The 26,349-nt window shown below is 35.8% G+C and overlaps 1 protein-coding gene across 1 annotated transcript in view; it reads right to left on the bottom strand.

Annotated features, from left to right (window-relative positions):
- The window catches only part of ARHGAP42 (Rho GTPase activating protein 42), a 309,626-nt gene that overhangs the window by 21,529 nt on the left and 261,748 nt on the right, over positions 1–26,349 (bottom strand). Inside the window, exons 11-17 of the mRNA XM_050758883.1 lie at positions 25,941–26,019; positions 24,396–24,435; positions 14,133–14,195; positions 12,776–12,850; positions 12,009–12,093; positions 11,267–11,325; positions 7,911–8,016 (exon numbers count right to left, since the gene is read on the bottom strand). Of these exons, the coding sequence (XP_050614840.1) occupies positions 7,911–8,016; positions 11,267–11,325; positions 12,009–12,093; positions 12,776–12,850; positions 14,133–14,195; positions 24,396–24,435; positions 25,941–26,019 (507 nt within the window). The remainder of the gene's footprint in view (positions 1–7,910; positions 8,017–11,266; positions 11,326–12,008; positions 12,094–12,775; positions 12,851–14,132; positions 14,196–24,395; positions 24,436–25,940; positions 26,020–26,349) is intronic.

Raw genomic sequence — 26,349 nt, 5'->3', positions numbered from 1 at the left:
CAAATTTTTAAAATCCCAGAAGCTCCTAAAGAAACATGTATTTTGAGGTCACAACAAATTCAGGACAGAGGTGCTGTTTCAATTCAGGTCCCCTGACTGCAAGTCAATGGGTTCCTTGAGCTCCTGGGATAGATCACTGACCAATACATGTTTCTTTTCTTTCTCCTTCATCTGTTTCATCCATCCATCCATCCATCCATCCATCCATCCATCCATCCGTCCGTCCGTCCATCCATCCATCCATCCATCCATCCATCCATCCATCCATCCATCCATCCAAAACTTCCCTGAGTGCCTCCCTAGTGTTGGGTGCTGTGCTAGGCAAACAGTGAGACAAGGAGATGCGGTAGCATCATTGCTTGCTTGACAATAAAATAAAAAACCTCTGATATCACTGACCTGAGCAAAGTAATCCTAGCAACTATCAAGAATGACTTTGACTAGTTCACTAATTTATTCTGGAAATTAGATACATTCTTTAGAGGATACCTCATTCGTTTGACTTATCTTTTAGTTTAACTACTCATTTTTCTATCTTACTCCAAGTCAGGTTATTAGTATAACACAAGATTATGTTTATGTCAGACTGACCATGCGTCACAAACTGCATTCTACAACCAAAAGTAAGATTTTGTGGGAAATCTAGGATTTTAGACTATCCATGCAACTCCTGTCACAGAATAGGAAGAGAAGGCTGCCACGCTGACTGACGTTTTCCTTATGCCATAGAGAGCACGAGCTAAGAAAGCATTTAGTTCAAGTAAGAAGAGTTTCATTCCAAGTTTCCTTTTAATATAATCAAATATTATACATTAATTGCTTAATATGTATTAGAAAATCTACTCAGGAAAGTAGTATGTAAATGCAGTAAGCCTATCTAGATTCAGAGCTTGGATCCATCTCTTGGAAGTTGGGTAAGCTCATTTATGTTATTTAATATCTCCAGGTTTCGGTTTCCTTATCTGTAAATTATATATATAACAACCCATGTTGGGTTGTTGTGAGAATTAAATGAAATAATAAATTAAATCATATATGATCTCAAGATAATATTATCCCCTGAAATTAAATTAGCTTTAGGCACTCTTGCTAAAATGTCATAGTTCCCATAATGTAAATAAAGTGGAATATAGTTAATATTAAGCTCATTAGGAATAAACTTATGAATCTGAAAAACTTGATTTTGCGGTGGGTTCATGACTACATTGCACAGAAGATGGATTATGTTGACGATTGATTTTCTTTTCATTGAATTTTCTTTCTGCTGGGCTACTCAACTGTTACAGACTCCCACTACTCACCATTTCAGCAGGTTCTACAACTTATTCCCTCAACTCATGTAGGGAGCTGATACCCAACTGCTATCTCCTGGAACATATCCCTTTCTTTTATTAAAAGAGGAAATGTATATCAGGATCTGTCAACTTGTATTGTTTCAAATCTAGGAGTTTACACATAAAGAAACCAACATCATATGCTTAAGAGTTCTGCTTATGGAAATGGTAGAACATAAGGAGGCCCCATGGACCCAATACACAGAGAAAAAATCATAATGGATAAAAATTATTATTTAAAACCATACCCAAAAACACTTAAAGTCTCTAGAAAAAAACTTAAAGAATAAAGAAATATTTGTTCAAGCAAATCTAATTTTCAATAAGAAAAGCCAAGAGTCTGTGGCTTTTGAGGTACAACTGGCTCCCTCTTTCTTCCACCCCCAGCTCAATATGACTGAAACTCCACTCTGGGCAAATGTGGCCAAGAAGACAGGGCTCCCTCTTTTCTCAGCCCCAAGTCAAGGGATATAGTATCTCAAGGGTTTGGCAGGCTGTGAGCATGTCTCAGGCCCTCTACCTGTGGGTTGCAGAGGCTGAATTCCCAGTGAATGCAACTGAAAAGGCACTCACTGGGAATTCAGCCTCTGTAACTCAGAGAATTCTTTGCCTCCAACTAGCCACACACATAGGGTGGAGAGCTTTACCTGAGGTGCAGCAGGCCAAGAATATTGGTGCCAAAATCTCCCTCATTTCAGGACTACCTCCCTCAGCCAGTGCTGAGAGCAATGGGTCAAAGATTTTACCAGAGGGAGTGGAGTCCATATGAACAGAAAACTCTGACTCTCTCGCTAGATCATAAGAAATAGCTAGGAAAAGAGACAGAAAGAGCCCTCTTAGCATCATAACAAATCTCAAAGACTTTTTTTTTTAAGTGACCTGGCAAGGAGCTGGAATTTAACTGGATATGCTCTAGGGTATTGTCAAAAACAACAGAGCAATCTACTAGCAGTTAGTGAAAACTAACAAGCTGGATGTGATACCAAATGAAGCAGACAGCTTTACAGACCTGCTAAGGAAACAAACAGAACTCTCCTGAAACTACTGTCATCCCTGGGTGACTGTGGTCATGTCCAAGACTGCATTCTCTGAAGAGATAATAGAAGAAGCTTCACACTGAGGAGGAAATAGACTTCACTAAAATAGTTGACTAAAGATACTAAATTAGCCTGGGCACGGTGACTCAAACCTGTAATCCCAGCACTTTGGGAGGCCAAGGTGGGTGGATCACCTGAGGATCAGGAGTTCGAGACCAGCCTGACCAACATGGTGAAACTTCATCTCTACTAAAAAATACAAAATTAATCGGGTGTGGTGGTGAGTGCCTGTAATCCCAGCTACCTGGGAGGCTGAGGCAGGAGAATCACTTGAACCTGGGAGGCAGAGGTTGCAGTGAGCAAAGATTGTGCCACTGCACTCCAGCCTGGGTGGTAGAGTGAAACTTTGTCTCAAAAAAAAAAAAAAAAAAAAAAAAGAAAAAAGATACTAAATAAATAAGCAAACAACAATAAAAGCAAGAGAGGATCAGTATTAGTATCAGTATTAGCTGCTACAAAACAGTAGCTACAATGCCGTGTCTTCAACCAAAAATTACGACAATGCAAAGAAACAGGAAAGTGTGACTGGTATACCAGGAAAAAAGTAGATAATAAAAACTGCCTGTGAGCAGACCCAAATGTCAGATTTTAAACAGAAAAAGACTTCAAAGAAATCATAAATATATCCAAAGTCCTCAAGAAAACCATGTCTAAAGATGAAGTATGGAGGTGTGGTAGCAATGTTTCATCAAATAGAGAATGTCAATAATGAGAGAGAAGTTATTTTAAAAATAAGAACCAAATGAAAACTGAAGTTGAAAAGTACAACAGCTGAAATGAAAAGTTCATTACTGGGGTTCAACACTAAATTAGAACTGACAGAAGAGTGAATCAGTAAACTTGAAGTATCAATAGAGATTATGCAATCTGAGGAATGGAGAGAAAGAAAAAAAAATGAAGAAAAATAGATCATCAGAAAAAAATCTGTGACATTAAGCACACTCATAAATGCATAATGGAAGTACCAGTAGCAGATGAAAGAGAGAAGTAGAAAAAAATATTCAAAGATATAGTGGCTGAAAATTTTCCAAATTTGATTAAAAACATTAATCTATATATCCAAGAAGCTCAACAAACTCCAAGTAGAATAACTGCAAAGATATCCACAGCAAGACACATCACAGTAAAAGTGCACAAGCCAAAGACAAAAAGAAAATTCTGAAAGCATTAAGAGAAAAAGTCTTACTGGGGTCTACAAAGAACCCCAATAAGCTTATTTCTCAATAGAAGCAATAATGGTTAGAAGGCAGAGGGATGGCATATTCAAAATGCTTAAAGAAAAAAAAGTCTGCCAACTAAGAATCTTCTATCCAGCAAAATTAACCTGCAAAAAGGAGGATGAAATAAAGACATTTTCAGGATACAAAAATTGAGAACTTATTGCTAGCAGATCTACATCACAAAAAATACTAAAGGACATTCTTCAGGCTGAAAGCAAGTGACCTTAGACTGTAATTCAAATGCACATGTAAAAACAAACAAACAAACAAAAAAACAAAAGACAAAAAACCCAATGTAGGTAATTAGGTAATTAAAAGAGTATGAATACATATTTCTTCTCCTTCCTTTTCTTGATTTTAAAATGCAATTTTAATAATATGTATGTATTAATAATTATATTGTTGGGCCTATAGCATTTAAAAATGTAGTATATTTGACAGTAACAGCACAAATGAAAAGCATAAAGCAAAGCTGTAGTGGAGTAAGAAAGTAATACTAGATGGTAATTCAAATTTATAGGAACAAATGAAAAGGTTAAAAAATGGTAAATAAGAAGGTTAATAAATGTATCAAACTCTATAAATGTACTTGCTCCTCTTTCTTCCCTCAACTTCATCTCTAAGAGGCATAAAATTACATAAATAAGGATAACAATGGATTGTTGGGATATAACATATATAGATATAACATGTTTATTAATGATAGCACAAAAAGAAGAAAGAGGAAATATAACTATGTAAAAATAATGTTTCTATAGCTCACATGAATTAAGTACATTCTGATAATCTTATATGATTATCTTATATGATAAGCCCTAGAAAATCTATTAGGATAAGAAAGCAGTAAAATTAAAACTGAATAGCAAAGACAACATGAAACATATAGAAAACAAAAAGAAAAATGGTAGATATAGGTCCAACCACATCAAGAATAACATTAAATGTGAATGGATTAAACAAGACAATCAAAAGTCAGAGATTATCAAACTGAATTAAAAAACAATAAGATCCAACTATATGCTTTCTACAGTAGATATACATTAGACTCAGAAATACAAAAGGTTGAAAGTAAAAGGACGGAAGATGTATCATGCAAACAGTAACCAAATGAAAGCCAGAAGAACCATACCAATATCATACAAAATGGATTTTAAAACAAAAAAATGCTATTAGAGATAAAGATAAAATATAATGATAAAAGGATCAATCTGGCCAGGTGTGGTGGCTCATGCCTGTAATCCCAGCACTTTGGGACACTAAGGCAGGTGGATCACGAGGTCAAGAGATAGAGACCATCCTGGCCAACATGGTGAAACCCCGTCTCTACTAAAAATACAAAAATTAACTAAAATTAGCTGGGCGTGGTGTCACGTGTCTCTAGTCCCAGCTACTCAGGAAGCTGAGGCAGGAGAATCACTTGAACCCAGGAGATGGAGGGTGCAGTAAGCCGAGATCGTGCCACTGCACTCCAGCCTGGTGACAGAGCGAGACTCTGTCTCAAAAAAAAAAAGGGTCAATCTAACAGGAATATATAACAATTATAAACATATATATAGAGTTAATAACAAAGTACTCAAATACATGAAGCAAAGTCATGCGCTCCTGAGTGGGCTTTCCAAACAGTGAATCAAGAATTTTGTTTAGTTTTACATTTGCACTGAGTAAGGATTATTGGTCACCTGAATATTATTGAATTAAAAACATCAACTGGCAAATGTAATACCACTAGCAAATATCCATGTGTAAAATGAAAAGATTTTCATTTAGGAGAAATCAACTTTCACTTCTTACTTTACATTCAAAAGAAATTCCATAATAATTTTCTAAAATGTTATGCTCCTAATGAATACATAAGTCCACCCACAATTTTTTTCTGTAATTTAATAACACTTTTAAATATTTAAAATTAGTTGAGAATCAAAGAAAACACCACAGATAGCAAACAAAAGGACTCTTAGGAAGAAATCAATGATTTATACTGTTTCTCAGACTTAATTAATGGAAATCTGGAATCAGTCCTTTAGTCTTTAGAATTCCAATCTAGGTTGATTGTCCTAATTTTTTTTCAGCCATGAAAGGTTGCCAGGGATCAAGAGTGTTATTAGCTGTTTGCTGTTTTTATAAGTAAATTTGTGGTGATCTGAATGCACATTCCACAGCTGCTTTTTGGTGAGCAAGGTTTGACCTTTTGAAAGTTCAAGAAAGAAGCCAGGAATGGCGGGGAAGGATGAGCAAAGTAATTTAAGCATTCTTTAGTGGCCAGATACTCTCCTGTGCTAGTGCCTGTGCCAAAGCCACACAGAGTCATATTAAGGGTATGGCTTGTGTTAATCTATTATTCTGGATAATTAAGCAAACATATTTTGTGTGACACACATGTGGATTTTCAAAGGACATTTTCAAAGCTTTTGCTAGAAAATTAGTTTGAAGACCAACAAGAAAATGTCTAATAAATTGTATAAATTTCATGAAGAGCTCACACAACTCAAAACTAATACTGACCAACATAGCAAGTCCTGTGTTCATTAGCTAAAAGGAGTGCTGCTATGAGTCAATAGTTAATGATGAACTTTAAGTGATGATGATCCTAGTAGATTTCCTTTTTATTTTAAATAGTGGTGGTGGTAATGGGTATGTGGGGGAAGATTTACATTATCTAAAAGCCTGCAAGTTGAGATGAGATTTATGAATATGTTTATGTAGCACTACAGAATGAGCATCTGTTATCCAAAATGCTTGAGAACAGAAGTGTTTGGATTTCAGATATTTTTCAGATTTTAAAATATCTGCATTATATTTACCAGTTGAGCATCCCAAATCCAAAAACTTCCAATGGGCATTATAATTGAGCAATATCTTGGCACTCAAAAAGTTGCAGAATTTGGAGCATTTTGAATTTTTGATTTTCAGACTTGGGATACTCAAGTTGTATTTCAAATGTATATGGCTCAAATGAGCATAAATTGGGTTACTACTTATTATGAAGAATGAAGGATTAATCATTTTATTGTAAATCATGGTACTCATTAAAATGGGAAATATGATACTCATTAAATATTCCCATTGAAATATTTCCCATTTTAATGTGTACCATGATTTACAATAAAATGATTAATCCTTCATTCTACTAAATAATGCTACAGGAAATTCTTAAGTAAGTTTAAAACTGGATTTAGACATTTGTTTCCAGCAGCATGGCAAATTCACTTTGGGCTTAAATATGTGTTTGTCTCTCTCTCTGTATCTTTCAATTTATAGAGAGATAGATAGTAGATAGATACAATATTTATAATGATTAATTTTGCATGTCAACTTGGCTAGGCTATGATACCAAGATATTTGGTTGAAGATTATCCTAGATATTTCTGTTAAGGTATTTTGTTCAGATGACATCATCATTTAAATGAGTAGTCTTTAAGTAGAGTAGATTACCCTCCATAATATGGGTGGGGCTCATCCAATCAGTTGAAGGTCTTAAAAGGAAAAACAACAACAACAACAACAAAAAACTGAGTTCCCAGAGTAACAAGGAATTCTGTCTCAAGATTGCCTTTGGATTCAAGCTTCAATATCAACTCTTCCCTGCCAGCCTGCACTGCAGATTTCAGACTTATTAGCCTCAATAATCAAGTGAACCAATTCCTTAAAATCAACCAATCAATCTCTATCTCTTTACATATATATTAAATATATGTACACACACACACACACAGACACTATTGCTTTTGTTTCTGCAGATAGCTCTGGCTAATATAGTATTTATATACAAAGAGAGATTTTAAATATATGAATAAACTAGCAGCAAAGTTAGAAAAATCTACAGAGATCAAGTGAAATAATGAATACATGGAGGGAATCTCACAGTTAAGTGTTAGTTTTACCTAGGGGAACCTGTTGACTTTAGTAGTATAGAGCACTGGTCTTCAAACTCATTGCTTATAATGCACCAAAAAGAATTGGGAGGAAGAAAACTATATACTCCTTCATTTTTAAGTTGACACATCTACTTGTTTCATCATTAGTTTAACAATTGCAAAGGATATAATTATTTGCATAATTATATGCAAATAAACATATACAGGTACACACACTCATATAGAAATATCTTAAAAACAAACCACCATACTATTTTTTAAGCAAATTCAATGGACTCTAATTATAATACCAATATTATAACATCATCACATACTTTAAAAAGACATGAACAAACTTAACGGATGAACAATAAGTTAAATGAACAATGTAAGTTAGAGAATTACTTGACCAGATGCTTTATTAAGATGTCCAGCATCTCTCTGTTTTTCTCCGGCAATTTGTGCACCAATGCATGTACAGCCTCCACCCTGTAGTTCTGGTCATCAGATTCTGTTACATAAAAAAGGTTGCAAATGTTCAAGTTTTAATTGCAATTCAATTGCATTTAATTGCATTCAATTGAATTTCATTCAATGTAAATATAAGTAATCTAATCACAATTACCACCTCTATCCCTCATGCCTCACAGGCACTGCTTCATGTAGCATCATCATTATCATTCCCTATGACTAGAATAAGTTGAGTAACTCACTCATGGTCATGAAGTTAGGAAGTAGAGATGCCAAAGAAGCCCAGTTCTACAGATTCCACACAGATGCTCTTAGCCACTGAACTGAATACTTTGATACAGCCAATACTCATCACCTGCTTGGGTTTTACTACCTAAAGACACAATCAAACCTTTAGATATGTGAATGACCACAGCAACTGCTATAGATTTCCTAATGTGCCAGTCACTAGAGTACGTATTAGTCTATTTATATGGTTTGGCTGTGTCCTTACCCAAATCTCATCTTAATTGTAGTTCCCATAATCCCTACGTGTTGTGGGAGGGACCCAGTGGGAGGTGAGGTAATGGAATCATGGAGGTGGTTACCCTATGCTGTTCTCATGATAGTGAGTGAGTTCTCATGAGATCTAACAGTTTTATAAGGGGCTTTTCTCCCTTTCCTCAGCACTTCTCTGTCCTGCCACCATGTGAGGAGGCACCTTCTGCCATGATTGTAAGTTTCCTGAGTTGCTCCCAGCCATGTGGCACTGTGAGTCAATTAAACCTCTTTTTCTTATAAATTACTGAGTCTTGGATGTTTCTTCATAGTAGTGTAGTAATACACCCATAGAAAGCTCCTAGAGATTCAACCCAGTGTGACCAGATGAAGCCCCGCATTCCTCTCATTTTACAAATATAAAGACAATACAGAAGAACTGTTCTGAAATGTTAGCATTATTACATAAACATAAGCCCCATAGATTTTCAGCCCCTAATGACAATGATAAATGTAAAATATAAGAATCATCTATGGCAAGCGTAGTCTGCCAAGTGAAAGCTAAGATGTTGGCATGTCTGCTAGAGAAATGTCTAACATTGCAGAACAAGAAAACCTCATTTAACATTCTCTTACTGTGGCAAATAAATTCTGGGATGATTCCCCACTGTACCAAATTCTTTCTCCAGAAAGTATCTTGACTCACAGGATTCACATTATGGGACTACCATTTCACCTGGGAGCAGCTATTTAGACATGGGGTGAAGAGAGAGCCTGGCTCAGGCTAAACATGAGGTCTAACCTAGCAACTGGAATGGAGACTTCAAAAATCTGATCTTACTGCTGGCTATGTGAAAAGGCAGACAATGTAAAATCAGGGCTGAAGTGACTAAATGTACTCCAAGAAAATCTGTCTGGGAAGGAAAGTGAGAATGACAGAAATACAGTAGAGAAAAAAGATGAGAGATCCTCAGGAAAGAGTGAGTAGAGAAATGTCAAATCCCAAGTTGGCAGTTCCCGGTTGCAGGCTCATGGAAACCCTGACCTCTGTTCTGCCAAGGAATACACTGAAATATCTCTTAGGATCTGAATAACTTCCCCTTTATACTGAGCTGGACTTCTGCTGCTTGAAACCAAATAACCTAATTTTCTTAACTTAGCATCTAGTAAATATGGCTATCTTAGGTCCAGACAAAAGATGAGTTCATATATATAAGGATATATTTTAAATATCATGGTCATGAATATTATTATTACAATATAATCATCATTTGCTACAGAAGCAAATGGAGAAAAAACTTCTGACTAAAAGCTTGTACTGAAACAGTAAGCTCATTGAGCCATTTTAGCCAAGTAGCTCAAATTTCCTTTGTTATAAAGCAAAATTTCTGTAAGAAAGGGTTCTGGGTTAAGAGTAAAAAAAAAAAAAAAAAAAAAAAAAAAAAAAAACTGGCTTGCAGCCCTGATTTTGCCATGAATTTATTAGTGTCATTGTGCATATTATTTGCCCACTTTGGGTCCTGATTTCCTAGTTCATAGAATGAGAGGTCAGATTATATATTTTCTCTGGTCCTGTATGTCCTACAAAGATTTCTATGAAGAGGAGGTAGAGTGGAGAGCTTCAAGAGAAAACTGAATAGTGTAGATTTATAGGAGATCATGTGGTTAGTCATAAAAGCTGGATTGAAAACCGAGGTCATTCAATTTTATCTGACACTTTTATCAGCACACATTTCCTGTGACATTACAATGTGTGCAAATAAACTAACGCAACTAATTTCTTTCTTGGATTGTGAAAAATAATCTGGTTGTAGTCACACCTCATACATCTTAACAATGAAATGCCAGCTCTTAATTGTTACAAGTTGTTGTGATGGGCTCAGATGGTACCCGGTACTTCAGTCTCAATGGTTTACAAATACATGTTATTAACTTCTCAGATAGCATATGTCAACTCTTCCTGCTAATATTTTAAATTGATCTATCTATTCATATCACATGATGGCAATCACAGATCTAAACAAATGACATAAATGTGATCATTGCAAATAAAATATGAGGGAGAGGGGATTGATGGAAGCGCCTGCTGTCTGCCAAAAATATTTGACTCATCTCCAGACTGACGAATATAGGACATGATCATGTGCAGGGACATAATTGTCTGTACATATTCAGAGTCCTGCTTAGTTGATCTTATAAGAAACTGATACTTGTCATTCAAATAAGATGAAATGAGAATAATAATTCCTCATGGTTCTTTCTAATCACCAGACTGTTACCCAGTGAGGTCTTACTAAGTGTCAACATATTTCAGTTAATTCTGCAATTTCTTATTGGCTTCTAAACCACATTATAAATTACTAAATATCAGATTAACAACTTTTTTTGTTTGTTTTTTTAATTTGAGATGGAGTTTCACTCTTGTTGCCTGGGCTGGAGTGCAATGGCGCAATCTCGGCTCACCGCAACCTCCGCCTCCTGGGTTCAAGCGATCCTCCTGCCTCAGCCTCCCGAGTAGCTGGGATTACAGGCATGCACCACCACGCCCAGCTAATTTTGTATTTTCAGTAGAGACAGGGTTTCTCCATGTTCATCAGGTTGGTCTCGAACTCCCAACCTCAGGTGATCCGCCCATCTCGGCCTCCCAAAGTGCTGGAATTACAGGTGTGAGCCACCATGCCCAGCCCAGATTAACAACTTTTTAAGCAGTACTTGAAAAAAATCTTCACTAGCTGATACTAGTAATATATGCCTAAGTATGGCAGCATAAAACTACCTCAATTATAAAGTGTATGTGATTCAAGTATACTTACTAACAGCAATGATAAAATCTTTGTGCAACTTGTAAGTCATCAGTGGTTCTGCAAGGCACCTACAACAGAGAAGTAAAGCACATGTTAGAATAGTAGTATCTTTTATTCTCCCCTAAACTTTAAGTGTTTCTTTAAGAATTAGGTGACTGTCATTCATCAATTAAAAATAAAATAATATATAAATAAGTAAATAAAAGAACCGGGTGATTTGGCAGTTTGATAAAGTTCCAGTAGTGGGGCCACAGAGACACCTAAAATGCAGACCTCGAAGACACCAATGTACTTCTTTTCATGACTGTATTAACAACTTAGTACTTAGTATTTCTTTCCATGACTGTATTAAGAGGGGAGACTGGGAGACAATTTTTTCAGTGTCAGAATTACCTTACCAGAGGAACAAATATGGGAACAATAGTTAAAAAACAAAACAACACAACTTTCCATTCCAATTTGTTATTTTAAAAAGTACATAGAAATCCTATATACAAACTTCATATGAAACAACAAATACTAATTCAGTACTCAATATTATATTGTCTTTTAAATTATTATTGGAAAAATCAAGTACAAGTTCCAGAACACTAAATGTAAATCTTACCATGTCATGCTATTTCACCTTTTGTGAGGGAACTGAGCTACCGAGTGAAGCTTCTGGACACAGGCTCCATGAAGTCACACGGTTACTACCCAAGGGGTGAGTCAGAGACTGCATCCAGAGTACTAGGAGTTAAACCCTCCTCACCTGAGGTAGTTTTTCAGCCCACTCGTTATCGTCTTATTGTCCCACAGTTCAATATCAATATCAATATCAGGAGGGGATTTAGGAGCTGGAAATAATAAAACAAGATGTTTAAATTGTGTAGTTCAAAATATTCCTTATGCAATTATGAAAAATGGGCACAAACATAAGTAGGTCAAAAGAGAGAGGTCTTCATTTCTTAGAATGCAAAGAGTTAACGTTAGGACTGTTGTTTGTGTGAACTAATAAAAAGCTGACACTAAAACTCAAAGATGTATCCTATGAAATAAGTCTCCCAAATGAAATTACTGCTAATTGCTAACAGGACAGAGCAGTTACCATGTGCCCAGCATGCTTCTAAGTGCTTTACAGAGATTAACATACCCAATCCTCACAACTCTTAAGAGGCAGGTACCATTATTATCCCTATTTTTATAAACGAGGAGGCTGAGACACAAAGACATTAAGTAAATTACTCAAGGTCACAAAACCTGTAAGTTGCTGAGCTAGGATTCCAAATGACATCCATGCATCTTACTGTATCTCTAGCTTACCAAAGAACACTTGGGAGAAAAAAATACAGTATTATAAAAATGCCCCCTCAAATTCTCATTGTTCATCTATTATAAATAAACATTAAAAACTGAATATAAATATGAACTTTAAATATTATTTGAAAATATTCAAAGTCGCACTAGTCAACGAAGCCTATACTTTAGATTACCTATAAGAACACAAAACTTATGTAAGTTGCTTCATCCAAAACTTACAAAATATGGTATTCATGAGTTTCTGAACTTTGGAGTTCACTCCTCCTATTCGGTAGAGTCCTAAAATGGTGATACCTAATAGGAAGGAAAATCACAAGAAAATGGCTTGAGATACAGCTTGGCAAGTACAGAATGTGAAAAACTCAGACATGTGCCTAACAAAATTTGAAAGCTACTTATCCAATTTCACAGTATAACTTTAGCAAAGCTATCCTGGAAACACCCATCAGACTTCTATTTCTCAGAGCAGACACTGCACAGTGATTTGAAAGTCTTTGAAGATCTTCAAAGTAGCAAAGTGTAGCTGCCTATTCACCAGTATTTGAATATAAAAAAGCAATGGAGATGAGAAGGGATGATCGGTATTACTCATGTTCTATTTCTTCAGAGTCATGGAGTCCTCCTGCATGTTGAAAAGTCCTATGGCATTTATATCTTCAGTTTAGCGATGAGGAAACAGATTCAGAGAATTCAAGGAAACTACTTCTCAAAACGTTGAAGTGGCAGCACTTAAAATTTAAATATAAGTTTATGGAACTCCAAAGCCCAATATGAATGTTGCTTTAGCCAAATTTTCCTGGAAGTGAGTCCAACATTTAACTGGAGTGGACTTCAAGACAGAGGTCATGATTAGAGTAAAGAAAGGTGCCAAAGCTCTGACAGTGACAAATCAGCAAAAGAAAGTATATAAGGAAGGAAGGGAGCGAAGACAAGCTCCTTAGGAATCTTACCTCCTCAATGATTGGGGAAAAAAAAAAAATCAAAGAGGCCGGGCACGGTGGCTCAAGCCTGTAATCCCAGCACTTTGGGAGGCCGAGACGGGCGGATCACGAGGTCAGGAGATCAAGACCATCCTGGCTAACACAGTGAAACCCCGTCTCTACTAAAAAATACAAAAAACTAGCTGGGCGAGGTGGCGGGCGCCTGTAGTCCCAGCTACTCGGGAGGCTGAGGCAGGAGAACGGTGTAAACCCGGGAGGTGGAGCTTGCAGTGAGCTGAGATCCGGCCACTGCACTCCAGCCTGGGCGACAGAGCGAGACTCCGTCTCAAAAAAAAAAAAAAAAAAAAATCAAAGGGGTGCTTGCAGTAATAAATAAGGCACAGTTTATCAATAAGAAGTACAGTGAGGCTATATTAGAAAAAAATCTAAAAAAGAAGTATGCCTAAAGCATGATTTTTAGTAAACTAAAGCTCAAGGTATAACTATTTGTATACTGATACATACATCTATATCACTCTTAAAATTAATCCATGTTAATGACCAAATACATCTTCATTGACTCATCTACTCTGAGAGTTTTCTATGTAAGAATGAGACATATGACAGGAATGCTATACTGATCAGGCAACACTGACCTCTTGTTTCCACAGCTTGAATGCATTTTCTCACAAAGTTGAACCCTGCTTCATTCAAATACACTGAAAATAAGAGAGAAATGGCATTAGGTGTTTATGCTGAACTCACATCCCCACTTCAGTTGGCTCTGTTCATTGGCCCTTTATGACTCAACAGTAGAGAGGTTTTCACTGAGTTTTTCAAATATTTTGGTTAGAGGCCGACTTTTTATTTTGGGGTAGAAGTAGAGGAGGGAACTTCACCCTCACAGTTATTGTATCCACCTGCCAAGATCCTTCACAGAAAGTGTATTACAATGATCTTATCCACTTTTCCTAAAAATAGCATTACTCCTTTACTATGTGTTATTTTTTTTCAAATGATAGGAGCAAATGCAATAAGAATAAACCCTTATTATGTATTGAAACTTGTAATATAAAGCCTTTTACATATCCTTTCCCATGATTCTCAAACTATTATCAGGTAGAGAAAAGGCTCTGCAGTCTCAAGATGATTCCCTGGGTTGCTGAAAATCTCCACTGTTCTCAGTTTTAAGCTCTAGAGTCAGGCTTCTAACTCGGGTCTGATTCTAAGCTCCATGCTCTATTTTTCATTTTGCCACTGTATTTAAAATAATTCAAAACATGCATTGTCAGTCACTAAACATCCCCAAAAGGTCCTAGGATTCTGAAATTGCAATTTTTGTTTTTTTGGCTAGATTTTCTTTGGATCAATTCTACTTTTTTAAAGGGTTTTGGGGCCAGATCAAATGAGATTCCTTGTATAAAGAGAAAGCATTTATTTTAAAAATACCAACTAACACCCAAAGAGAAAACTGAAAAACTTTTGAACTATGATACAAATTTTCATCACATGTGGTAGAGACACGATTTTTAAAATATTCTCAAATCATAAATGAGAATTCAAACCAATAAAAATTTAAAACTAACTTCCATTTAAAGACAGTAGATTAAACATTCTTGTAACTCAAAATAGACCCCCAGACAAAAAATATATATCAAAAAAATAATGATAAAAATCAAGAAAGGGTAACAGCAACAAACTAAAAACTGAAAAAAATTCTAGGCACAGCAAGCCAATGGAGCTGAACTGATTGACAGAAAGGCCTGAATAACCTGTGCCTAACAATGGAACTAGAGGTACTACCACGAAGGGGTATTTATTGTGTGTTGTTAGGTGAAATCGACAGGACAATAAGGCCTATTTTCTCAAAATCTAAAAATCTGAGGGTATATATGACTGTTTCTATTTTCCTAAGAAAAAACTCCACAAATATATATGCAAACTATTGGTAAGGAGAAAGAGGGCAGCAGTTAGAAACTGTCGTTTTTAATTCACTAGGTATTTTGGGATTATTTGATATTTAAAAAAAATACATATATATGTGTGTGTGTATTTAGCACTCTAAAAAACAACTTCAAAACTCTAGAAATAAAAATGTCAAAACTAAAATATGTATTGCCATCAATGGGAAGTAGCTCATTTATTTCTTTGTCCCCACTGTCCTAGGTCAAGAGAACAGAACTCAGTGAATACTTTCAGTGAACTCAACACACAAAAATGAATGGCCATGGCATCTCATTAGAGTACAGCTGATGACCTACCTACATAAGAGTGAAGCTTTTCTTGGACACCAAAGAGAGACTGCTTGCTTCCAATAACCCCAAAATGCCCAGCATAACACTAAGCATTCAGATATTTTAAAATACTTCTTGAATGTAGGAAACAGGTAAGATGGAAAAGCAAGGAATAATTTAATTTTCAGTTTTAAGGACAACAAAAACTGAGACAAAAAATGTAACCCTAGGTAAAAACAAGACACTAGCACTTTTCTATCAATTAAAACTGCAAGTTCCTGACATTTAAAATGTTTGGTACTAGAGGTCACATTCTTCCGCTGTTCAATAAAAAGATGTATTAAGAGAAAAAGACAATCATTTTTTAAAAATTTCAACAGAACTTCCTTTCAACAAAAATATAATGAAGATAGTTGTGACATATAAAACAGAATTTCTCTCTTAAGCATTTTGAGAAAAATAAGTAATAACCAGGCTGTACCCCAAAGTATACTGGGATATTTGGCAGCAATATTCCAATCTTTTCTAATAAACTGATAACAAAAGCTTATCATGTAGAATAAAATCTTACTGAGAGTCAGTCTAACTGCAGGGTTATTCTACGGATGCTTCTGTTCTGACATATTCCATGGATCCTGTACTTAGCTCCCGTCATGTGAGTAAATACAACACTATCAATCAATTCAGAGATGTGGAACAATATACTGTGTTGGCAAAAGTAACCATGAATTTTTGTTTCCTTTGCCCATCCTTTGCTTTGACTGAAAGAGTAGTTTCATGGTGCAGAGATAGTGTCCAACTTTGTTTAAAGCCAGGAAAACCTAAGGCCAGTTCTCAGCTCTAGTATCACTGCTGTATGTCTGAGGTGGTGGACATGTACCTATTATTTTATAAACTCAAGTTCCTTCATTTATAAAATGAGCGAAGTAACAATACCTAAGTTAAACAGTTGTAGTAAGATGAAGACAAATGGAATGAAACACTGAAGAGTGCCTAACAATGGAACAAGAGGAATTCAATGCTAGGTTTTTTTTTCCTATCTGCTCCTGTCTACACGTCACTGCTATATGAAGGAAAACATAAGAAGAAATTATAAAAGAAGCCAGTCATTAGTTTTAACTAGATGAAAGGGGCAGTAGTTACTCTTTCACTTGTTAGCTCTGTTACTAGGCATGGTTTTGATCTCTCTGTGCCTCAGTTTCCTCTCCTACAAAATAAAGGTAATAGTTTCTTCCTCATAGTACTGTTTAAAGATGAAGTAAGTTAACATTTGCAAAGCTCCTAGAATAGCATATGCTTAGAATATAGTAAGTGCTTTAGAGTATTGGCTCTTATCATTATCATTACTGACTAGAGAAGAATGCAAATCTCTACATATGTAAACTTCGTGAATAAGGCATTCTTCCCACATGGCTAAAATTACTAGGGCTTGAGGGACAGTCAGACACAAAGTTGATTTTCAAAAAGGCATATATCACTTTGTCACTTATTTAATAAGTTGGATATTAAGAAATGTCCCCATGTGATCATTATACTTCAATAAATACAATGAAAAAACATATCCTCTCACTAGAGTTAAACAGACTATAGCAAACTGAAATTACTGTTTACCCATATCTGTTGTCCCTCCCTGCAAGAAGATTATATTTCTCAGCATCCTTGAAGCCAGGCTTGGTCATGCGATACTCACTAACAATGAAATATGAACATAAGTGACACGTGTCTTTACCCAGTAGCCACTAAGAGCCAGTATGTGGCTTGTAATTTTCTTTTTCCCTTGTCACAGGATCAGCAATGATACAAAGGGAGGCTTCTCTACCAACTCAAGTTCCAGAGTGAAAACAACGTTGAGAGCCACCGCTGACCTATATGGACATGTACTATAAAGAAGAAATGAACCTTTATTGTCATCAGCCTCTGAGACTTGAGGATCATCTATTACCAAGTATAACCTGGCCAGTTCTGATTTAATTGTATATAGCTTAATTCACTGTGGCAAAACTCACTGAAATAAAGGCAACCCTACATAATGAACTTTTTTCCTCCCTTATCTAGAATATATCCCTTTTGACTACTGACTTGTCAATTCACATAACAAAGGCAGCAAAGTGCAGCAGTGGCAGGGCCTGTTGATGGGTGCTTTGCAAATAACCATCAACTATAGACAGTGCCTTCACTTCAGTACCCAGCGATTCCTGCTGAGGTCTGAGAAGAGGACAAGATGGCTCAAATAGTGTGTCTTCCAAGGACTGTGGATGAGGTAGTCACAGGGATTGTCATTTCTGAGGGAAGTCAGGGGCAAACACATTCTGTAATGGAAAATGAGCAATTTTCCAAAGCCACGAAGGGGTTACTATACTTAATGCATCAGTGCTCATGAGATTTCAACTAAAACGGGTCCTCTTAACCTCCAAAAAACAACCAAAAAACAAAAAATCACAAACACCTGAGAACTCTTCAGTGTTCAAATGTCAATGGAAAGGGTTATTACTAAATCAAATTGCACCATTGAAAAGGCTGATAATTAATGATAATTCTCCTTCAGTGGAGGACAAGGTACTCCTGTGGCAACAGCACAGAGAGGAGGACAAGTATCCTACACAGGAGAAATATGGATTTGCTGGTTTGGGTTCAATGCTTGGCCCAGAGCAGGCAGCCAATACATGCTTATTGACTGATGGCTTGCTAGTTACTGGTTTGTACCAGGATTGCTTAAGTACCTTCTCCGATGGGTTCTATAAGGGTTGGAGTTTATCAGCTTACATGAGCTATATTTGTGAACACTTTCCCAGTTCCAGGCCCCACCCCAGCCCTGTATCTCCTCCATTTTAGAGAGAATGAGAGGGATACCCAGAATACAACCACTATCAAATTCTATAATATGAGAATTAGAATTCTATAACATTAATGATACTTGGCCTTCATGGGTGAGGGTAGAAGCAGAAGACCGACTAACTTAGTCAACTTAATATATTCAATCAAATGTTCAGTCTAAACCTTATTTTTTTCCCCTATGTAAACTGTTCAGGGATAAAGCTTTTATTGAAACCTACAAAAAGTTTCCATAAGGCAGTTTAGCAGCACAAAAGCTATTAATCTCAACAGAATTCAAACAGCCATGAGGAAAGGAAAAAGAATAGTCTTCCACAGAGCTAACAAAGCAAAAGTCCTTGTACCTTCAATTTACTAGCAATTCAAAACCTAGTATGTCCTTACAGATGTAATCTACTTGACCTTACAGTACATTCTCTGGGTTGACAAAACAAAGCAACACTTGTCTTTACTTTTCAGTTTACTTTGCTGATCTCCTGTTTCAGATTAAAAGGTCCCTTATCACAGATAAATAATATCATGCTATGTGTTAACTGAAATAAATAAAAAATAAATGACTACATTTATCAATGTTCATGACACCTGCTGGACCTTTTCTTTTCTCCTTAAGGATGGGCAGTTAACTCTCCACAGCCCTGGCCCAAATTGTTCTTTCATTCTGCTCTGCCTATGAAGAGCACTTGAGCTACAACAATCTTCCTGGGTCTCTGTGACAAAAAGAAAACTGTCAATGATCAAAGATTGGGGGATTATATGGTAAAGAAGAAGAATGATAACCTAGCCACATCTGAGAACTTCCAGAACTCTCTAAACCACAGAATGAAGCCCAAGAACATTTATAACAGATGGTAATTGCATAGAATGATAAGGAGCAAAAAAAGCTCATTGCTGTGGAGAATAGATACACAGGTACACTTGAGGAAAGTCACTGAAACATACAAGCAGAAGTTTAGAACTGTTGGGAAATTTCAAGATTATCTTCTGTTCCAATCCCTGCAATTTTGTATATAAGGACTGAATGTTAGGTGACTTTGTGATTACACATGTAAATCCTGACTTTTATTAGTGGAAACATCAATGGAAAAGAACTTCCTTTTTCTTATTCACAGTACCTGGAGTAGAGTAGGTGCACAAAGGAATATTGTTGAACTGACTGTATGAGAGAATGAGACCTAAGTGCCTTTTCTTTCACAATGCTCACTTTCTCCAGACCCAGGGTTGAAGGACCAGCTCAGAAGCCATCACACAAAACTCATATTTGAATGGGGACAAGGCTCAGGGCATCAATAGAAAATGTCAGAGAAAGAAAGCCTAGAAGAAATGTTGCCGGGCGCGGTGGCTCACGCCTGTAATCCCAGCACTTTGGGAGGCCGAGGCGGGCGGATCACAAGGTCAGGAGATCGAGACCACGGTGAAACCCCGTCTCTACTAAAAATACAAAAAATTAGCCGGGCGCGGTTGTGGGCGCCTGTAGTCCCAGCTACTCGGGAGGCTGAGGCAGGAGAATGGCGTGAACCCGGGAGGCGGAGCTTGCAGTGAGCCGAGATCGCGCCACTGTACTCCAGCCTGGGCGACAGAGCGAGACTCCGTCTCAAAAAAAAAAAAAAAAAAAAAAAAAGAAAGAAATGTTAACTGCTTTTGCCTCTGTTAATGACTGGTCCCAAGATGGAGGTCTTGGGGCAGGAAAGGTATGTCATAAAATGTAATTTGTTCCTTTGAAAGATGTATTCAAATGGCAGAACTATGGAAAACATAAGGATGAGCTACTTTTCACAAAATGTCCCCCGTGGCATGGCTTGAGGACTAGTTTAGTGCTAATCTTAATTGAAATGCATGTCATTGAGGACTAGTTTAGTGCTAATCTTAATTGAATGGCACTTGTTTAATATCGATGACAGATATTACTACTAAAAAAATAAATTCATTCCCAAAGTCTTACAATTTCACTATATTGCAGTGTATTTTACAACCAGAAAAGTATTTGTAAATTCAATACCCTGTAATTGGTCAGTATTTTGGTTTTTTATTTGATGTTTTTTCATAAAGGTGATTCAAGCTTTCCTTTCTGTTGAATTACACAAGTCTCATTTACGGCATCCATACTTTGAAAATGGTAAATTAAGAGTAACTATTAATACAAGGTAGGAAGACTTTTGCATGTTAGTCTTATAAAGAGTAGCATGAAACTACATTCACAGCATAATTTTATTCTTCATTCCATGGCATTTGTTCTCTGTAAATTCATACTATGGCCCTATTTTAGAACATTAGGTATTTCTTACACTGTTGCTTATAGGATTTTCAGTGAAGGCACAAGATGTTATGATTGCTTCTAAATGGCTGGCATTCAAAACAAACTTTTACCTAAGTTTTATATTTTACCATCCTAAGCTTCATTGTCTTCAGCAGTTCAAAAACACTAAGACATATTATGCAAAACTGAGTTTCCAAAGGAGAACAAGAGTATTGTAGAGTAAGCGGAAGCCATCTGAATTATGGAGGATATAAACGAGCACTCTTCAAAGTGGCCGGTGAATTAGGGCTGGTACTGGTTTCCGATACCAATTACAGGAGAAGTTACATACTAAAATTGAGCAATGCTACTTTTAGAGGAGTCAAATATCAACTAAAAAGAAATACAAGATCTCAAGAACAGGATGATGTACAAAAAAATGTTTAGAGGGGCTGACAAAAAGAAAGATATAAACTGATTTAAACACTTAACACAATGAGCTCACATGACTTATTCAAGACCTAACAGGTATGAGAATTTCACAATCACTGAAACACAAATTTACCCGAAACAGGAGTTCGAGACCAACCTGGCCAACATGGTGAGGCCCCATCTTTACCAAAAACACAAAAAATCGGCTGGGTGCTGGGCGAGGTGGCATGTGCCTGTAATCCCAGCTACTTGGGAGGCTGAGGTAGGAGAATCGCTTGAACCCAGGAGGCAGAGGTTGCAGTGAGCTGAGATCTTGCCACTACACTCAAGCCTGGGCAACAGAGTGAGACTCCATCTCAAAAAAAAAAGGCCTCACTCAGGTGAATTAGCAATACCACAATATCCACCCCAGAGCTGCTGGCAGCTAAGTTCTGGAAAGTGAGTCCAATCCTGTGCCTTTAAGCCAGGGGTTCCTTTATTGGTAGCACCTGCCATAGTCTTGACTTTTCAATAGGGTAGTGATTCCGTTTGGGTGAGGAAATTTGAATCCCCATGTGTGTGACAGCTAAAAATAAGTGTAATTTTCAATAAGTTTAGTTTATGCAAAAGTAGTAAGACCTTTTGAAATCACTATGCATTTTTGTGTGTATTTATTTAGAATGTTTACAACACTTAATTTTAACATAGTACTTAATCCCTGCATTTATAAAGTGATTTATTAGATTAAAAAAGTTGCTAGGAGTTTAAAAGATTATATTTGTCAGGATCACAAATCTGTCTAGTTAGGGTGACTTTGAGAGAATAAAATTTACTATTTTGTCATCAGTTGATATGTCTAAAGAAATTTGACTGATTAAATGTACAAATGGGAGAATTCTGTTAGAATTATGAAAACAAAATAAAGTGAAAATGACTCAGTTTTAAAAGTTAGTGCAATTACAAATAAGATCTGTATATTGATTAAAAACAGGCTTCAAGTAAACATATGGCTTAAAATAAATCAAATATTAAAACTTAAAGCTTCAGATTCATAAATTTAAGCACTAAAATAGAAGTTTGTAATATTTCTTCTATGACCAAAAATCTTCCCATGGGTAATAAAAGCCTACTGGTACTAATGAGAAGAAGAAGAGCAAATCCGTGCTCAGCACATGTCTCAGGAAGGGCCTGTATTGACTACCATGGAGAAGAGACGGGTTCTGTCACAAGGAGCTCAGAGTACTGGGTAGGAAACTAATACGCCATACAAAAAGCCAGAGTGCGAGAAATGATATAAACACATGCACTCTAGGACTGCTACTTTTCTGAAACATGCACCATTTTATAACTATAATTGAAGGCACAGTGATGTTTCCGGTGGCTGATACTGCAGGATACCTATTTCCAGAAGAATGATCCTGTACTGCATGAAGATACAGACTCCCTCTCCATCATAAGTACATTAGTTTTGGTGGTGCATTTAATTAAGCATTAGTATATTCTGATCAACTTGACTACGCCACCATTCAGAAGCCCTACTCAATACTGTATATAGGTGCAATTGTTTTCCATTAAGGATTTGTCCTTGGGTAATTTGAATGGGAAAGGATTAATCTTATAGTGGATATCAACAATCAAACTAATGTTAGAAAACACATTTCACATTCTTCTCAAATGCAATGTATACAACAGATTACCTTTTAGGTAATTATTAAGTATGAACATTTAGTACATACACAACTCTTACCATTTGGTTAATGCATCTGTGGTTAGACAAAAGTTGGCAATAAAGGATTTTATACTAATTACTTTCCTTGATTCCAGTAAGGAAGTAAATGTGAAAATAAAAACTGGAAACAATTTTTTAAAGTATTATTTAAAAATAATTTTAAAATTGTAAGTTATTTAAATTATTATTGAAAGATCTTTTACATCATGCATTTTCTTTTGATAATTTCTGAAGTTAATCACTAGAAAGCATTTAATTCAGATAAAATAATAGGCTTTTTATACATTCAATATTTATAACTTTCAAATGAGTGCTTTCCTAGTTTTTATTTATTTCATTCTAACTTATATTTCCATAGCAATCTAAATGTCCGGGTTGGTCAGGCGCAGTGGCTCATGCCTGTAATCCCAGCACTTTGGGAGAACAAGGTGGGAGGGTTACTTGAGGCCAATAGTTAGAGACCAGCCTGGACAACAAAATGAGACCTCATCTGTATTAAAAAATAAGAATAAAATAAATAAGAAAAGTAAATGTCAGGGTTACTGAGTTTGTTTGAAAAATAAATTTAGAAGTCATAAGACAAAATCCATTGCATTACATGAAACTTGGAATTGCTCTGAAAGTTATACAAAATAACCCTAGCAACAAATACACAAATTAATTTTAAATATCAAATAAAATGACTATGTAAAGTACTTCTGGAAATACCCTAAACTAACTGCAGAAAAAAGGTAGCAAGAGGTTGGCAGGTAATTAAAGAGGATTCAGAACATGATGAAAAACATATAAACTGTGTTTATAAAGAACGGCTACAAACTAATGATTTAGTAATAATATAGTAAAAACATCTTTTCCTACATATACCATGTGTAATGACAAGGTCCTTATATTTTACATTCTTAGTTACTATCCACTAAAACCAGCAAGAATTGTTTATGTCTTCAGTCTTATACCTGTAAGAAAACTGGAGCAGAGAAAATAAGACAAAGGAGCTCTCTGCTGTCTTATATATTTATATTGATATAGATATATAAATATAGTATTTATATATAATTATATAATTCAGCTTGATTATTTATATATAATTATATATTATATATCATATATTTATTAACATAATTATACATAATAAAATATAATTACATCATATATAATATATTATAATATATATAATATAATATATAATATATAATATATAAATAATTGAGCTAAATATCAACTTTCTCAAATCTCTATCAGAGATAAAGCAAGCCATGTAAATAAGTAAATAAACACCAAAGAAATAAAAATTAACTTTTGTTACTATAATACCAGTAGTTTATGGTACATTGAGAAACATTTTAAATAAAAATTACAAATTTGCTGTACCATGAGATCAATGGCGTTATACTATTTTCCCAGAATACTTACAATCATATAATGCTTCTGTGTTAAAAATGACTACATGATAAAATTTTAAATAACTATTAACATGACTTACTTTCTTCTTTCTTGCTTATAATGGCAGGCAGAGTATAAATCTAAAAAACAAAGGATGTCCACCAGTTACTTCCAGTTAATGACCCAGCACGAAAGATTAGCAAGGTGATATCTGTACATTAATACACAAAAAGAGTGTCTTGATTTCAAGGTCCTACAACTGCTGGGTCCATAGCACCATCTGTGTACCATCAACCAACTTCCTTCCTGTGGTTCAGCCACCCTCACTTCCCACTCCTTTCCATCCGTGACTGTGCTGCCCTGGACAAGGTTCTACCTCCATCTGATTTATGCATCTTATTCTCTGCCCCAGTATGATGCATAAAGTACCGTTCTCAGGAAGTATGTCATAATGGACTTCGCCTGATTGCTCCTTCTTCCAATTTCCTGCTTAGCATGTTCTCAAATGTACACAATCCTAACTTGTACATTGTTGCGTTAACAAACTATTCCCCGAATTTGCTCTAAGTCAGGGCTTCTCAACTATTTCTGGTAAAGAGTGAATTTTCTTTTAAATCTATTATTAACATTTGTGTAAAATATAATAAAATTGAAATAGAAAATAATAAAAAAAATCAATGCAGAGTTCAAATTTTTCAATTAAATTTAACAGGCTTAAAATAACTTAAGTGGCTACACGATTTTCTAAAGACTGAATCACCATTTCTGTACTGATCTTACTGTGGACTGGCAACACAGTTTGAGGGAGGGTCTCAAAGTCTGAGGACCACACTTTGTATGGCACTGTTGCTATACAGGTTCTTTGCCATCTAAAGAATGCTTCTCAAGTGACAGGATGGGGACTCTTATTTCCTCTCTGTGCTCACCCTCTACTGATCTAGTAACAGGTGACAGGATGGGGACTCTTATTTCCTCTCTGTGCTCACCCTCTACTGATCTAGTAACAGGTGACAGGATGGGGACTCTTATTTCCTCTCTGTGCTCACCCTCTACTGATCTAGTAACAGTGTTCTTTAAGAAAACAGACGGTGATGAATGATTCAGCCTCCTTTTTATGTAAGCCTTCCTATTTTTTGTAAGTAGACTATCATACTAATTTCAAAATAACCACTAAAAATGGGGATATGCATGCAAGTGAAAATGTCAAGCCACAGGCAGTTTTATTAAGCTATACTCTTTTAAAATGGTTTTGATGAGAGAATCAGTTCTTACCCTGAACCTTGTTCATCACTCTAATCACATGCCTAGTACAGGCCTTGCAAAGACGGGGCATGAGATAATTATTAACGGAATAAGATAACCTAATGGGTGCACCCAAGGTGATGAGTGTAAGTAATTTTTTAAGAAGTAATTTTAGGGTTTTAAATTAGTCCCAAAAGCCCCCTTATAAAGTAAGTCAGAAAGGTAGAGTTATGTGCCATGAGTGAGACTAGGAAAGCAGTAAAAGTCTCTACTCCCCTGATTTCGTTTTTTAACATTTTCAGTTATACTACAGGCAAAACATTGTATATTATGAAAAGCATTTCCATACATTATAATTATTAGGACAATAAAACCTAAATTATAGAATGTATCATAGTCTTACCGGTTCCTTGCCATCCATGGCTTCAAGCCAGAGTTTCCTATTAGCTTCTGAGAAGGCCTGTAACGTGATGATCCCATGCCTATTAAAAACAAATATTTTATATATTTACACATTTATTACTTTTAAAATCCTCAGTAAGCTAAAAAGATGAAATTTGAAGAAAAAAAGAGAAATGAAGAGAGAGGAGAAAAACATAGGAACTTTCTTTAAAAAGAAAAAGATTGAAGTATAATACTTTCAGAAAAATCACTGGGCATGCAAAAAAATGTTTTTAATTCTAATGATCACAGGTGGTAAAACCATTAAGTGTTTTTGGTATAGGAAAGTCTGAAGGAGACTAGTTTGAAACTATTTCCCTTGAAATGATCAAAGAGGATGAGAAAGTCACATTCTTCAAAGCCATCTATGA

This window comes from Macaca thibetana, chromosome 14 (genome assembly GCF_024542745.1).
Source record: "Macaca thibetana thibetana isolate TM-01 chromosome 14, ASM2454274v1, whole genome shotgun sequence".
In the NCBI taxonomy this organism is placed as follows: Eukaryota; Metazoa; Chordata; class Mammalia; order Primates; family Cercopithecidae; genus Macaca; species Macaca thibetana.
The sequence above is the reverse complement of the archived record's forward strand: the minus strand, read 5'-3'. Positions and strand labels throughout refer to the sequence as shown.